The sequence below is a fragment of the Bos taurus genome, chromosome 8, assembly GCF_002263795.3.
Source record: "Bos taurus isolate L1 Dominette 01449 registration number 42190680 breed Hereford chromosome 8, ARS-UCD2.0, whole genome shotgun sequence".
NCBI classification, from domain to species: domain Eukaryota; kingdom Metazoa; phylum Chordata; class Mammalia; order Artiodactyla; family Bovidae; genus Bos; species Bos taurus.
Window position 1 is genome coordinate 95,281,249 of NC_037335.1, and position 16,027 is coordinate 95,297,275.

The window sequence follows — 16,027 nt, forward strand, 5'->3', positions numbered from 1 at the left end:
TGTCCATCACCGACTCCCGGAGTTCACTCAGACTCACGTCCATTGAATCAGTGATGCCATCCAGCCATCTCATCCTCTGCCGTCCCCTTCTCCTCCTGCCCCCAATCCCTCCCAGCATCAGAGTCTTTTCCAGTGAGTCAACTCTTCACGTGTGGTGGCCAAAGTACTAGAGTTTCAGCTTTAGCATCATTCCTTCCAAAGAAATCCCAGGGCTGATCTTCTGGGAGATGGAGATGGTGATCTCCATTCTCCAACCAGAATGGACTGGTTGTATCTCCTTGCAGTCCAAGAGACTCTCAAGAGTCTTCTCCAACACCACAGTTCAAAAGCATCAATTCTTCAGCGCTCAGCCTTCTTCACAGTCCAACTCTCACATCCATACATGACCACTGGAAAAACCATAGCCTTGACTAGATGGACCTTTGTTGGCAAAGTAATGTCTCTGCTTTTGAGTATGCTATCTAGGTTGGTCATAACTTTCCTTCCAAGGAGTAAGCATCTTTTAATTTCATGGCTGCAGTCACCATGTGCAGTGATTTTGGAGCCCAAAAAAATAAAGTCTGATACTGTTTCCACTGTTTCTCCCATCTATTTCCCATGAACTGATGGGACCAGATGCCATGATCTTCATTTTCTGAATGTTGAGCTTTAAGCCAACTTTTTCACTCTCCTCTTTCACTTTCATCAAGAGGCTTTTGAGTTCCTCTTCACTTTCTGCCATAAGGGTGGTGTCATCTGCATATCTGAGGTTATTGATATTTCTCCTGGCAATCTTGATTCCAGCTTGTGCTTCTTCCAGTCCAGCGTTTCTCATGATGTACTCTGCATATAAGTTAAATGAGCAGGGTGACAATATATAGCCTTGACGTACTCCTTTTCCTATTTGGAACCAGTCTGTTGCTCCATGTCCAGTTCTAACTGTTGCTTCCTGACCTGCATACAGATTTCTCAAGAGGCAGGTCAAGTGGTCTGGTATTCCCATCTCTTTGGGAATTTTCCACAGTTTATTGTGATCCACACAGTCAAAGGCTTTGGCATAGTCAATAAAGCAGAAATAGATGTTTTTCTGGAACTCTCTTGCTTTTTCTATGATCCAGCGGATGTTGGCAATTTGATCTCTGGTTCCTCTGTCTTTTCTAAAACCAGCTTCAACATCAGGAAGTTCACAGTTCACGTATTGCTGAAGCCTGGCTTGGAGAATTTTGAGCGTTACTTTACTAGCATGTGAGATGAGTGCAATTGTGCGGTAGTTTGAGCATTCTTTGGCATTGCCTTTCTTTGGGATTGGAATGAAAACCGACCTTTTCCAGTCCTGTGGCCACTGCTGAGTTTTCCAAATTTGCTGGCATATTGAGTGCAGCACTTTCACAGCATCATCTTTCAGGATTTGAAATAGCTCCACTGGAATTCCATCACCTCCACTAGCTTTGTTCCTAGTGATGCTTTCTAAAGCCCACTTGACTTCACATTCCAGGATGTCTGGCTCTAGGTCAGTGATCACATCATCGTGATTATCTTGGTCGTGAAGATCTTTTTTGTACAGTTCTTCTGTGTATTCTTGCCAACTCTTCTTCATATCTTCTGCTTCTGTTAGGTCCATACCATTTCTGTCCTTTATCGAACCCATCTTTGCATGAAATGTTCCCTTGGTGTATCTAATTTTCTTGAAGAGATCTCTAGTCTTTCCCATTCTGTTGTTTTCCTCTATTTCTTTGCATTGATCTCTGAGGAAGGCTTTCTTATCTCTTCTTGCTATTCTTTGGAACTCTGCATTCAGATGCTTATATCTTTCCTTTTCTCCTTTGCTTTTCGCTTCTCTTCTTTTCACAGCTACTTGTAAGGCCTCCCCAGACAGCCATTTTGCTTTTTTGCATTTCTTTTCCATGGGGATGGTCTTGATCCCTGTCTCCTGTACAATGTCACGAACCTCCGTCCATAGTTCATCAGGCACTCTTATCTATCAGATCTAGGCCCTTAAATCTATTTCTCACTTCCACTGTATAATCATAAGGGATTTGATTTAGGTCATACCTGAATGGTCTAGTGGTTTTCCCTACTTTCTTCAATTTAAGTCTGAATTTGGTAATAAGGAGTTCATGATCTGAGCCACAGTCAGCTCCCGGTCTTGTTTTTGTTGACTCTATAGAGCTTCTCCATCTTTGGCTGCAAAGACTGCTTTAAATTCTCATAACAGCTCTTATTTGTATTGCCCAGATATAGAAGATGGAACTCAAGAGAGATTAAATAACTTGTTAAAATTAATAAGAGATTAAATAACACAGTTAGCAAGTGGCAGTCTGGATTCAAACCAGCTCTTTCCTCACAGCCCAAGTTTTTTTCATTAGGACACTCTTGCCTGGCTCCTTTGCCTTTATATAGTCATATGATTAATGTCATTAAAACTTAAAATATTAACAGAAATAAACCCCTATAAAGTAGGGTTTTTTGGTTAAGAAACTAGTTAAGTCTAGTAAAAATAGTTGATGGAAAGTATAAAACGTGATTTTGGAGAAGGAAATGGCAACCCACTCCAGTGTTCTTGCCTAGAGAATCCCATGGACAGAGGAGCCTGGTGGGCTGTTGTTCATGGGGTCGCACAGAGTCGGACATGACTGAAGCGGCTTAGCATGCATGCATGCATTGGAGAAGGAAGTGGCAACTCACACCAGTATTCTTGCCTGGAGAATCCCAGGGACGGAGGAGCCTGGTGGGCTGCCATCTATGGGGTCACACAGAGTTGGACACGACTGAAATGACATAGCAGCAGCAGCAGCATAGAACATGATTTAGATGAAACCCTGGAACTTGGTCTCTCTTGCTGCTATAAATCTTTATTTTCCTATAACATATGTATCTTCCCTCTCTCCAGCCCTTTTTATTTTATGAGGGAAGGTTTTTGCTTTCTAAAATAGAGTGTGAATAGGAAAGTGTAACTGGGGTTTTATACACCCCAGCCAAGCACAATGGCAGTCATGCCCATGGACTGAATCAAAGCAATCTGGGATGTGCAGCAGAGGAGATGCCCTCTTCAAAGAACTCTTCTGACATACTCATAATCAGTGTTTAAACACAGGTATCTTCATTTTTCTATTGAACTTGACAGTTTTAAAAAATTAGAATTACAGTTAAACTTAAAAAAAATTTTAAAGACAATGGTTCATTGCAGTGCCTGGCTGAAAGTAAGCAGAATTATTAATGCAACAAACATATATTGAATTCCATGTAGTAGATATTCCACTCCAACCTAGGGTAGACAGTATTTTGATGTTAGTGGATTTTTTCCTCCAGCTTTCTTTTTGTATGTTTTATATCCTCAGTTGACACTTCTTCCCAGTCACAAGGCTCTGATAGAATCTGATCTCAGTTATTGATATTCATTGATGATAGGTAATCATATTTTGAACTAATTTATAATAATATTAACAGAGCCAGCCTGTGCACTTCTGTTATATTATAAATATAACTAATACAAGTTTATTAGGGAATTAGGAAGTATAGATAAATGAAAATAAAAATCACCCATTATCCTGCTACCCAGAGATGACTTCTTTTAACATTTATCTGTGTGTTATATTCCAGGGTATTTTTATACATATTGTTGTTGTCAGTCGTTCAGTCGTGTCCAACTCTTTGCAACCCAATGGACTGCAGCACACCAGGCTTTCCGGGTCCTTTACTATCTCCCGGAGTTTGGTCAAACTCATGTCCGTTGACTTGGTGATGCCATCCAGCCATCTCGTCTTCTGTTGCCCCTTTCTTCTCCTGCCCTCAGTCTTTCCCAGCATCAGGATCTTTTCCAGTGAGTTGGCTCTTCACATCAGGTGGCCAAAGTATTGGAGCTTCAGCTTCAGTCCTTCTAGTGAATGAATATTCAGGGTTGTTTTCCTTTAGGATTGATTGGCTTGATCTGTTTGCAGTCCAAAGGACTCTCAAGAGTCTTCTCCAACACCACAGTTCCAAAGCATCATTCTTCGGTACTAAGCCTTCTTTATGGTCTAACTCTCACACCCCTACCTACGTGACTAGTGGCAAAACCATAGCTTTGACTATATGGACCTTTGTCGGCAAAGTGATGTCTGCTTTTTAATGCACTGTCTAGGTTTGCCATAGCTAGAAGGATTTTAAGCATTACCTTGCTAGCATGTGAGATGAGCACAATTTGAACATTGTTTGGCATTGCCTTTCTTTAGGATTGGAATGAAAACTGACCTATCCCAGTCCTGTGGCCACTGCTGAGTTTTCCAAATTTGCTGGCATATTGAGTGCAGCACTTTAACAGCATCATCTTTTAGGACTTTAAATAGCTTAGCTGGAATTCCATCACCTCCACTAGCTTTGTAGTGATGCTTCCCAAGGCCCTCTTGACTTCACATTCCAGGATGTCTGGCTCTAGGTGAGTGACCATACCATCATGGTTATCCAGATCATTAAGACCTTTTTTGTATAGGTCTTCTGTGTATTCTTGCCACCTCTTCTTAATAGCTTCTGCTTCTGTTAGGTTCTTGCCATTTCTGTCCTTTATTGTGCCCATCTTTGCATGAAATGTTACTTGTTCTTTTGGTATCTCCAATTTTCTTGAAGAGGTCTCTAGACTTTCCCATTCAATGTTTTCCCCTCTATTTCTTTGCATTGTTCACTTAAGAAGGCTTTCGTATCACTCCTTGCTATTCTCGGGAAGTCTGCAGTCAGTTGGATATATCTTTCCCTTTCTCCTTTGCCTTTAGCTTCTCTTCTTTTCTCAGCTGTTAGTAAGGCCTCCTCAGACAGCCATTTTGCCTTTTTGCATTTTTTCTTTGGGGATTGTTTTGATCACCTCCTCCTGTACAGTGTTGTGAACCTCGTCCATAGTTCTTCAGGCACACCTGATTAGATCTACCAGATCTAATCCCTTGAATCTATTTCTCACTTCCACTGTATAATCATAAGGGATTTGATTAAGGTCATACCTGAATGGCTTAGTTGTTTTCCCTTCTTTCTTCAACTTAAGCCTGAATTTTGTAATAAGCTGTCAAGATCTGAGTCACAGTGAGCTCCAGATCTTGTTTTTGCTGACTGTATAGAGCTTTTCCATCTTTGGCTGCAAAGAATATAATCAGTCTGATTTTGGTATTGACCATCTGGTGATGTCCATTGTAGAGTAGTCTCTTATGTTGTTGGAAGAGGGTGTTTGCTGTGACCAATGCATTCTCTTGGCAAAACTCTATTAGCCTTTGCCCTGCTTCATTTTGTACTCCAAGGCCAAACTTGCCTGTTACTCCAGGTATCTCTTGACTTGCTACTTTCGCATTCCAATCCCCTATGAGAAAAGGTTATCTTGTTTTGGTGTTAGTTCTAGAAGGTTTTGTGGGTCTTCATAGAACTGTTCAACTTCAGCCTCTTTGGGATTAGTAATTGGGGCATAGACTTGGATTATTGAATGATTTGCCTTGAAAGCAAACTGAGATCATTCTGTTGTTTTTGAGATTGCACTCAAGTACTGCATTTCGGACTCTCTTGTTGACTGTGAATATAGAAACTTAGAAAAGCTATAGTTTTATGCTGTTTATAGTAATTTATAATTTGCCTCTCACTTAATATGTGAAGTATCTTTTACCATGTTAATATTGTTCTACAGCACTTTTAATGATTCAGCAATTTTTTTTAGTATGGATGTATTAATATTACTTGATTTTTAATGAGTATCCTTTGTCATACATTTATGTTGGTCTTTTTAATATTATAAATAACACTAAGATGAACATCTTTGTTGTCAGGTCTCTACTTGTATTTTTTTTTTTCTTTTTTAAATTTTATTTTATTTTTAAACTTTACAAAATACTTGTATCTTTAATTAATTAGTTCCCCTTTAACTTAGAATAAATTAATAGAAGTGGAATGTGAGTCATTGTGTATATATGCTTATATCTTTTGATGTGTATTGCCGAATCACCCTTTAGAAGGATTTTGTCAGTTTATACTGCTCCGAGCAGTACCTGAGAGTACCCCCATTCTACTTCTATCCCACCTCCCTTAATTAGATGCTGGGATTCCTGGTTTCCTTGGCTGAATGTGCACTTCCTGGATTTCACAGGATGGAACAGCCAGTTCAGAGGTCACTGAAAATGGGAGGCTTCTTCAGCCTCTGACACATTGTATTTCCTCAAATCCTTGTTGGGAGAGAATCTCTTCTTCTGCCCTGATATCTTATAATTGGGCTCAGGGTGAAAAGACAGCATTCCTCACCAGGCCTTTTATTAGATATTTTTTCTGCGGATCACCTCAGTTATATCCATATACAGAAGTGGTAATCCCAGCTGCTTCACTATAACGATACAGGGCATGGCTTCCCAATTAGCTATTTCTGACAATCAGATTCCTCCCTGGTGGCTCAGACAGTAAAGAATCCACCTGCAATGCAGGAGGAGACCTGAGTTCGATCCTGGGGTTGGGAAGATCCTCTGGAGGAGGGCAGGGCAACCCACTCTTGTGTTCTTGCCTGGAGAATCCCATGTACAGAGAGGAGTCTGGCGGGCTGCAGTCCATTGGGTCACAAAGAGTTGGACATGACTGAGAGACTAAGCGTGCATGATGATCAGATTCCTGAATTCCTCAACAATATATAATTCCCTTTTTTTAGCTCTTTGCACCGTGCTCACCTTTGAGCACAGTACTCTTTGTCATGTGTTGCCATAGCTGTGGTCAGCTGGTAAGATTCTGGTTGTCTGACTTACCAACTGGATAGAGCATTCTGGATTTCTGCTCATTACCTAAGTCAAAGGAGGGCTCTGTGGTGTGGAGTGAAACAAGTGGCATAATCCTTGGTGGCATTAGGATATTTTCATTGATCCCTTTGCTCTGGTTCCAGGAACCCTCTGATTGTTTTTGTACAATCATCTGCAGTGTATACAGCTTAAGTGAGTGAAATCGCTCAGTCGTGTCCGACTTTTTGCGACCCCATGGACAGTAGCCAACCAGGCTCCTCCATCCATGGAATTTTCCAGGCAAGAATACTGGAGTGGGTTGCCATTTCCTTCTCCAGGGGATCTTCCCGACCCAGGGATCAAACCCAGGTCTCCTATGTTGTAGGCAGACGCTTTACCATCTGAGCCACCAGGGAAGTCTGCCAGGAAGTATACAGCTTAGAGTGGTGTAAAAGTGCAGACTCTCGAGGTAGCTTTCTGGATTTGAATTGTGACTGCCATTTGACAGCTGTGTGATCAAAGAAGCCTTTAACCTTCTCTTCAACCAGAAGATGCAAAGACTACTTTCTGTCGTGGTGGTTAAAAAGTAGTCCACGTTGGAAGCTTTCCTCAGTGCCTGGCATGTTGTTGCTGTTTAGTTGCTGACTTGTGTCTGACTCTTTTGAGACCCCTCTGTCCATGGGATTTTCCAGACAAGAATACTGAAGTGGATAGCCATTTCGTTCTCCAGGGGATCTTCCTGACCCAGGGATCAAACCCATATCTCCTGCATTGGCAAGCAGATTCTTTGCTGCTGAGCCACCAGGAAGCCTGCCTGGCACCCAGTGCTTACTGAATACTAACTGAAATGCTGTAGTAATTGTTGGCCCCCTTAAATTGTAGATTGATTAGTGATATTTGCAGTGGTTCTAGGTTTGTGTATCTCAACTGTCTGGAATATTAATGTAGAATTTGAATCAGAAATTTTCTCCTGGTCCACGCAGACCCTGGTGGGAAACCCATAGATCACAGTGTCCAGTTATCACAGTGTCCAGTCATGACCACTTGGTATTGATGCTTTTGGATTCGGAATAGCCTGAAAGCCTGGATATACTGGTGTTTTGCCACTAGCTCTAAGAATAAGAAGTTTCTGCATCAAAACTTCAGGGGCTTGTTGCCCTGGATAGTTTGCAGTTAAGTAGCCCACGTTGGCCAAGCTTTTTGTTGAATGCAGAATTAAGACATTTGAGTTTATCACATTCACATATATTAAGGTAAAGCCAGTAGAATCATTTCAAATAGTGAAGTCGTCATGTTCTCAGACTTAAAAGATGATACGCCTGTAGTAAGAATAGCTGTTACTGTTGCCCTTGTATTTGGCGAGATGGTGTTAGGGGAAGTACACTGACTGAAACTGCCCACGCTGGCCAGACACCATAGTAACCATCTGCATGAGTCGTTTTATGACAGGAGGTCCTGGTAAGGAACACGGAACTAATAAGCCACCATCAACCGGAAGAGTTCAGGAAAGATCAAAAGGAGACACCACATGTTCCACCACCTCCCAGAATCCTTCTGTCTGGCATCCTTCTTGGCTGAACAAGGCATGCACCGCAGGAAGGACTCTGAGTCAGAATGATTGGCTAAAGACAACCTGGAAGCTAATCCCATCACCATAAAACCCAAGACTTTGAGCCATGAGGCAGAGCTGTTCTCCTGGGTTCCCTTACCCACTGGTCTCCACTCAGGTGCCCTTTCCCAATAAAATCTCTTGCTTTGTCAGCACATGTGTCTCTTCGGACAATTCATTTCTGAGTGTTAGACAAGAGCCCAGTTTCGAGCCCTGGAAGGGGTCCCCCTTCCTGCAACAAAGGTTGCAACCTGTAACAAAGGTTACAACCTCTTGATCATTCTTAATTTTTTGCAGTTTTAAAGACCATCTTAAGTCCTTTCAGTGTCCTTAGATGTTCTGACCTTCTTTACATGAACCTCTGACCTTTGTTTTTAGGTAGTATAGTGTTAATTGTTAACAGCACAGACTCGGAAAAAAAGAGAAAAAAGCACAGACTCACAAGGCAGACTGTTGTGATTTGAATTCTGGTTCTGCCACATACTAACTCTTGAGGTCCCGGGCAAGTTAGCTACCCACTTTATACCTCAGCTTCTGAATTGGAAAATGGGAATAACCAAGTATCCTGCCTCATAGGATTCTTGACAGGATTAAACAAATTTTTGTAAAGAGCCTAAGATAGTGCTTGGCCTTTAAGAGTATAAAGTGGTGAAGTTGCTCAGTTGTGTCCGACTCTTTGTGATCCCATGGACTGTAGCCTACCAGGCTCCTACATCCATGGAGTTTTCCAGACAAGAGTACTGGAGTGGGTTGCCATTTCCTTCTCCAGGGGATCTTCCCAACCCAGGGATCAAACCTGGGTCTCCCGCATTGCAGGCAGATGCTTTACCGTCTGAGCCACCAGGGCAGCCTGTGTTAGTTATTATTTTGCTCGTAGTCAATTGATTGTGCTTTTACTTCACATGATTTCTAGGGACTATAAGCATAACTTTAAGCTGTTCTTTGATGATGGGTGCCTCATGCCTTGTACATCCCAGGCTAGTTTGAGCCATTCCATAGCAGTAGTGCTTGGCTGGGGTGTGTACCCCCCACCCTTTTTTTGTTAGCATGGCAGTTACCTTAGCCTAATTCCATAGTCAAGTAGTTGAGAGGCTTAATTCTGAGAGTAGGTTTTTTTTTTTCCCCCAAAATCCTGGTGCTTGTGGTGTGTGATCAAAGGATAATGGCTGAGATTACCTGTGCATACTGCCTCTGGAGACATGATGTTCTATATATTTTACTGTGACCCAGCAGAATTTGTATTTGTCAAAGCATATATTCAGACCTGTATCACCCAAAACTTTTAGTCATGGCCACTAAGATCAATTATATTCAGTATTATTTAGATAAACTTCAGATAATTTATATTGCCTTTATCCATCTTTATCACTTTATCAGTGTTTGGAGGGTAATGGGAGGCTTGAAACCTAAAATGAAGTCTGAGAGATCCTTGTCAGCATCCTGTTAGATTGAGAGAGTCCCAGCTAAAAGCTGTCTTTGCCCTTCTTCACCGTCGGGCTTTGGAAATAAATGAAGCAAGCATGTATGTATAGATACATAGAATGGGCACATTCTATGCTTTTGGAACTTGTATTAACAATAAATCATGTATATGTTTTAGAACAGTGGTTATAAGTGAAGAAGCTGATAAATGTGAGGGTTCCCAGGTGGGAAGCAAGGCATATTAGAGACAGTCACGGCAGGCTCCTGAAGCTGGAATACAGCAATAGAGAGAAAGTGTGGTGTGAATTGAAATAGGTGAAGTAGGCAATAGGGAGATCATACAGGGTCTCACGGATTATGTAAGGTCATGTTTAAGGTCATGTTAACAGTTCATGTTAAAAGATTTTAATTTTATCAAAGGACTTAGGCAAGATGATTGATCAGGAAGAGTGATGCTTAACTTACTATTCTAGCTGCAATATAGGGAACTGTTTATGGGGGAGAAAAAATGGATCAGAGGCCAGTTAAGAAATTTTGCAAAGGTATAAATCGAGATATGATACTGACTTGTAGTAATAGTGATTACAGAGTTTTAGGGCTTGGAGCCCTGGGTTCGAGCCCTGGGTTGGAAAGCTCCTGTGGAGAAGGAAATAGCTACCCAGAGTTAGTTCAGAGGTAAAATCTACTGTAGTTGATGACTGCATGCAGAGCACAAATGAAAGACTGTAATGATGGCCTTGAGATACTCCTTTCCCTATTTGGAACCAGTCTTGTTCCATGTCCAGTTCTAACTGTTGCTTCCTGACCTGCATACAGATTTCTTAAGAGGCAGGTCAGATGGTCTGGTATTCCCATCTCTTTCAGAATTTTCCACAGTTTATTGTAATCCACACAGTCAAAGCCTTTGGCATAGTCAGGAAAGCAGAAATAGATGTTTATCTTGAACTCTCTTGCTTTTTCCATGATCCAGCGGATGTTGGCAATTTGATTTCTGGTTCCTCTGCCCTTTCTAAAACCAGCTTGAACATCTGAAAGTTCACTGTTCACGTATTGTTGAAGCTTGGCTTGGAGAGTTTTTAGCATTACTTTACTAGCGTGTGAGACGAGTGCAATTGTGTTGGTAGTTTCCAAATAGGGAAAGGAGTATGTCAAGGCTGTATATTGTCACCCTGCTTATTTAACTTATATGCAGAGTACATCATGAGAAACGCTGGGCTGGATGAAGCACAAGCTGGAGTCAGGATTGCTGGGAGAAATATCAATAACCTCAGATATGCAGATGACACCACCCTTATGGCAGAAAGTGAAGAAGAACTAAAGAGCCTCTTGATGAAAGTGAAAGCGCAGAGTGAAAAAATGGCTTAAAACTCAACATTCAGAAAACGAAGATTATGGCATCTGGTCCCATCACTTCATGGGACATAGATGGGGAAACAGTGGGTGACTTTATTTTTCTGGGCTCCAAAATCACTGCAGATGGTGACTGCAGCCATGAAATTAAAAGATGCTTGCTCCTTAGAAGAAAAGCTATGATCAACCTAGACACCATATTAAAAAGCAGAGACATCACTTTACCAACAGAGGTCCGTCTAGTCAAAGCTATGGTTTTTCTAGTAGTCATGTATGGATGTGAAATTTGGACTATAAAGAAAGCTGAGCACCGGAGAATTGATGCTGTTGAACTGTGGTGTTGGAGAAGACTCTTGAGAGTCCCTTGGACGGCAAGGAGATCCAACCGGTCCATCTTAAAGGAAATTAGTTCTGAATATTCATTGGAAGGACTGATGCTGAAGCTGAAATTCCAATACTTTGGCCACCTGATGTGAAGAACTGACTCAGTTGAAAAGACCCTGAAGCTGGGAAAGATTGAAGGCAGAAGGAGAATAGGACGACAGAGGATTAGATGGTTGGATGGCATCACCGAGTCAATGGACATGAGTTTGAGTAAACTCTGGGAGTTGGTAATGGACAAGGAGGCCTGGTGTGCTGCATCCATGGGGTCGCAAAGAGTTGGACACGACTGATGGACTAAACTAACTGACTGACTAATGATGGCCTAGGTTTCTGTGTTTTTTTCCCTTTCACTTTTATTGACACATACGGAGTATTTCCATCATAGGAAATTTTATTGGACAACACTGAACTACAGAGATGAGAAAATTAAATAGAGTGTTCTATTATAATAGGAAGCATTATCAAAGTCTGAGGTATTTGCTACTGAAATTATCTGCCTTATTTATTATGGTTCTATATCATCTGTAAATATTTCCATGAATGTTGTAATTTTAAAAATGTTTTTAATTGGAAGATAGTTGCAATATTGTATTGGTAAATGTAATTTTAAATGCAGATTTATTATCTACTTTTATATTTGTAAGATTTAATTTTTATAAATGTCAAATTTCAGTGTCTCAACGTTTACTCCTATATCCTGATGTTGATTAGAAGTTTCATATATTTTTGCATCGTTTAAGAATTTGATTTTACTCATTTGCCATGGTCTTATGACTTACAGTCTTTATATTAAATAATGCTGGTCATCTGTAATATGAAAGGTATGGTGGTGACTAAATAATATTGTTCATGTGTAGTGTGAAAGGTACGGTGGTGAAAGGTATGGTTGTGCTGTAGGGATAAGAGGTTTTAAAACAACCAATAGGTATGCCATCTTTTGTAATTATAGCCTTTGAACAATGCGCAGTTTTACATTGCTCCTGTTTGTTACATAATATGCTCTGATATTCAGAGATTTTTTTAAAAGACAATTGTTGTAGTGAAGTTTATAATTCTCTTTTAATAAAATATCATAATGTTAAACATTTTTTTATCCTAGGAAGCTCTGCAAAGGATCATTTCAACTCTGGCAAATAAAAATGATGAAATTCAGAACTTTATTGATACACTAAACCAAACACTAAAAGGAGTTCAGGTATGAATCTGTTTAGAAAAATTTGTGTGAATATATCACAGTGAATGATTGTTGGGTGGAATCATAAGTATAAATATATACCATTAACTCTAGATTATAAACTAATGAAGATGAGAGCAGTTTTTTTTAATGGCAGATGGAAAAAAATGCTTCATTTGCTAGTCCCAGATTCTCTATAGAAAGATCAAATATTAGGGAAGAAGAAAACTCTGGAATAGTAATTGGTAGGAATATTATAATGCTCACTTTTGTTCCTTTCCATTTCATGTTTGTATTTTCTAATCCCAAGTAAGAGCAAATCATACCTTTCCAAAAGTACTGGGAAGCTAAACATTTCTTTTACGGTAAATAATAGAAGGAAGATGTAAATAGTAAGAGGTCCACTTGCAGAACTAGATGAAAGCAAAATGTAAAAGATAAAGTGCCCAATGAGAAGAGAGGGGAGTACTTACGGAAATGATCCCAGGTTTAGGTGGGTAATCCGTACTGTAAATAATCACATGTTGATTGTGGAAGGGACCTTAAGATAAGCTGGTGGTGCTTTTCTGTGAATGCACCTTAATTAATTTAAGGGTCATTTCTTTGTAAGATAAACGTATTAATAGAAGATTTCCAGGACCCTTGTAGACAGTGTATCCTTTCCTATGGTTTTTGTTTGGTTCAACCTAGTTAATTGCCAAGCTCTTTGCTTGTTAAACCTATGGTCTTATGTTTTCTTTTCTTCTGAATTTGCTGTGATTGAAGTTAGTTGATTATAATCTTTACCACTCTAACTATCTTTGTCTCAAAGTATTTTATTAGAATCCACTAATCCAGTTTCTTTAAATAAGCAAAACTAGTGGTTCTAAAACTGTTGGTCTGTGGACAAGAGAATCATATTTGAAATCTGGAAAAAGATGCCTTAAGATAGAGCTAGCTCTTACTATTTTTTCTGATTGACAAATTATTCGGACTTTACTTTAGCATCCAGAAAAAGAAATAGAGGTGGAATTAAACTACACCCTTGTCATTGAAGATGGGAATGTAAGCTGTAGTGGGCAGGAGACTCTAAGGATATGCCAGTTGGTCACTGAGAGGGAAAAGAGTAGGCCAATTCCTTTTTATAGATGGAAGAACTAAGGTCCAGGAGTTTAAGTGGCTTGTCCAATGTCACACTTTTACTGAGTCATTAGTGTGGAATTTGACTTAGTTCTTCTGCCTTCCAAACTGCACATTTCTTCCTCCAAATCATGTTCTTACTACTGTATAAAAGAGAGTAAAATGATTAACACCACTTTTGTAAGCCTCTAGTGAGATCATGTCTGGTTTTATAAACATTATAAGCAAAAATTTGGATTGTAATATTATAGTAGATTTTCTGTATTAGTTCTGTAAACCAGTGCCGGTTTCACTTCTCTTAGTTGAATGATTTGTCTATGTCGAACAGTACTTTAAGATAATTTCTTCTGCCTCATACTTGTTGCAAGTATGGATATTGCTTATCTAGAGGTTTCACAGATATTTTCTTATTTCTTCTTGAAATAGAAGCATCTTGCTTAATGAGGCAGTGAGGAACTCTGGGAGGGTGACAGTTTGAAATGCTGTATTGATTCTGCCACTAATAAATAGGTGTGGGGCTTTGGGCAAGTCTGTATTTTCGTTTGTAAAATTTAGAAGTTTGACTATAAATTCTAGTCAGTAGATGATTTCTGAGGTTCCTTCTGGCACCAGAATTCAGTGTTTGATCTTTTTCTTCGAACCCAATAAAGATTACTTAGTCTTTTAATTCTGCTTATCTTGTGTAAATGCAGTGTTTTAGACAATCTGAGAGATTTAAAACTTTGTGCAAAATCAGCCGCAACCCTATATGCCCAAACTATTCCTCAGAGTTACAGAATCAAAGTCTTTGGAATATTTTATTAAAATCTGCTTCACTGATGATTCTCATGCACACCAAAGGTTGTAAACCACTGGCTTAGGGCCTGCCTTAGAGCCCAAAGGTCAGGACAAAGTTGACAGCCTTAAAACAACCTTTCACCTTGTCCTGTGGAAACAGTCTTATAAAAGTGAGGAGATGGTGTGGGCTAGTTCATGAAAGGCTGCATTGCTGAAGTAGAACTATCAGGATTGGTGCAGCCAGCTTCTTGGATTGATATGTTTTTAAAACCTTATGTCAAATATTAGAATTTTAATTATTTTATGATGTTAGGCTATGGTAGTTCATAGTATGAATTTATTCTCTGCTTTAATAAGCACTGTATCTTTTAGTTTTTTAGTGTTTAATAGCTCTGAAGTAAAATAATTTGTTTTATTCGTTTATTAAACAGGAAAATTCTTCTAACATACTTTCAGAATTAGATGAAGAATTTGACAGTTTATACTCCATATTGGATGAGGTAAAGGAAAGCATGATTAACAGTATTAAGCAGGAACAAGCGCGTAAATCACAAGAGTTACAGGTGAGATCATACAACGATTTAAATATGAATAAGTTTAGTCTGTATAATGCTTGGTTGATTAAAAGCAAAAATTAGTGAGTTTTTGTGTATAACTGTACTTTTATAGAAGAGTGATTAATTTCATATTGGTCATAGATACCATTTTGTTAAAATTGTGATAAAAAAACTTAAGATTTACCCTCTTAACTGTTTTAAAATATACAGTAGTATTAAGTATATTCACTTTGTTGTGTAATGTGTCTGTAGGACTTTTTCATCTTGCAGAACTGCAACTCTATACCCATTGAACAACTCTCCACGTGCCCCTTCACCCACTGTCTGGCATCCACCCTTGTGTTGTGTTTTCAGGATCCTGACTACTGTAGACGTCTCATATAAGTGGACTCGTACAGTATTTGTCCCTTTGGTGTCTGGCTTATTTCACTCAGCATAATGTCCTCAACGTTCATCCATTTTGTAGCATGTGCCAGGATTTCCTTCTCTTTTTTGACTGAATAATATTCCTTTGTATATATTTACCACATTTTCTTTATCTATGTATCTGTCTGTGGACATTTGGGCTGCCTCCATCTCTTGGCTTTTGTGAGTAAGGGTGCATTAGACATGGGTATACATTGAAATTTTGATAGTGTTTGCATTGAATTTGTAGATTGCTTTGAATAATAGAATTGATCATATTAAGTCTTCCAACCCATAATCATAAGCTGTGTTTTCCCATTTATTTGTGTCTTTAATTTCTTTTAACAACGTTTTGTAGGATTCAGTGAATAGGTCTTTTACTCCTTGATTAAGTTTATTCCAAAGAATTTCATTCTTTTTGATGCTACTATAAATGGTATTTTTTTTTTAATTTCCTTCTTGGATTGTTCATCTATAGAAGTGCAACTGATTTTTGTGTATTGATTTTGGTTATGATGTCTTTGAGAATCTGAAAGCTGTGGAGAAATAT

General features: G+C 39.4%; 1 protein-coding gene across 6 annotated transcripts in view; it reads left to right on the forward strand.

Annotated features, from left to right (window-relative positions):
• The window catches only part of FSD1L (fibronectin type III and SPRY domain containing 1 like), a 73,032-nt gene that overhangs the window by 12,936 nt on the left and 44,069 nt on the right, over positions 1 to 16,027 (forward strand). For 5 of the 6 annotated variants that reach the window (XR_009495449.1, XM_024995583.2, XM_024995584.2 and 2 more), the window contains exons 2-3: positions 12,545 to 12,640; positions 14,947 to 15,078. Coding sequence is in view for 5 of the 6 variants with exons in the window: in XM_024995583.2 (XP_024851351.1) it covers positions 12,545 to 12,640; positions 14,947 to 15,078 (228 nt within the window). In the remaining variant the exon portion in view is untranslated. Of the gene's footprint in view, positions 1 to 11,705; positions 11,721 to 12,544; positions 12,641 to 14,946; positions 15,079 to 16,027 lie in introns of those variants that run through there. The other variant, NM_001192260.1, reaches the window with a different exon arrangement.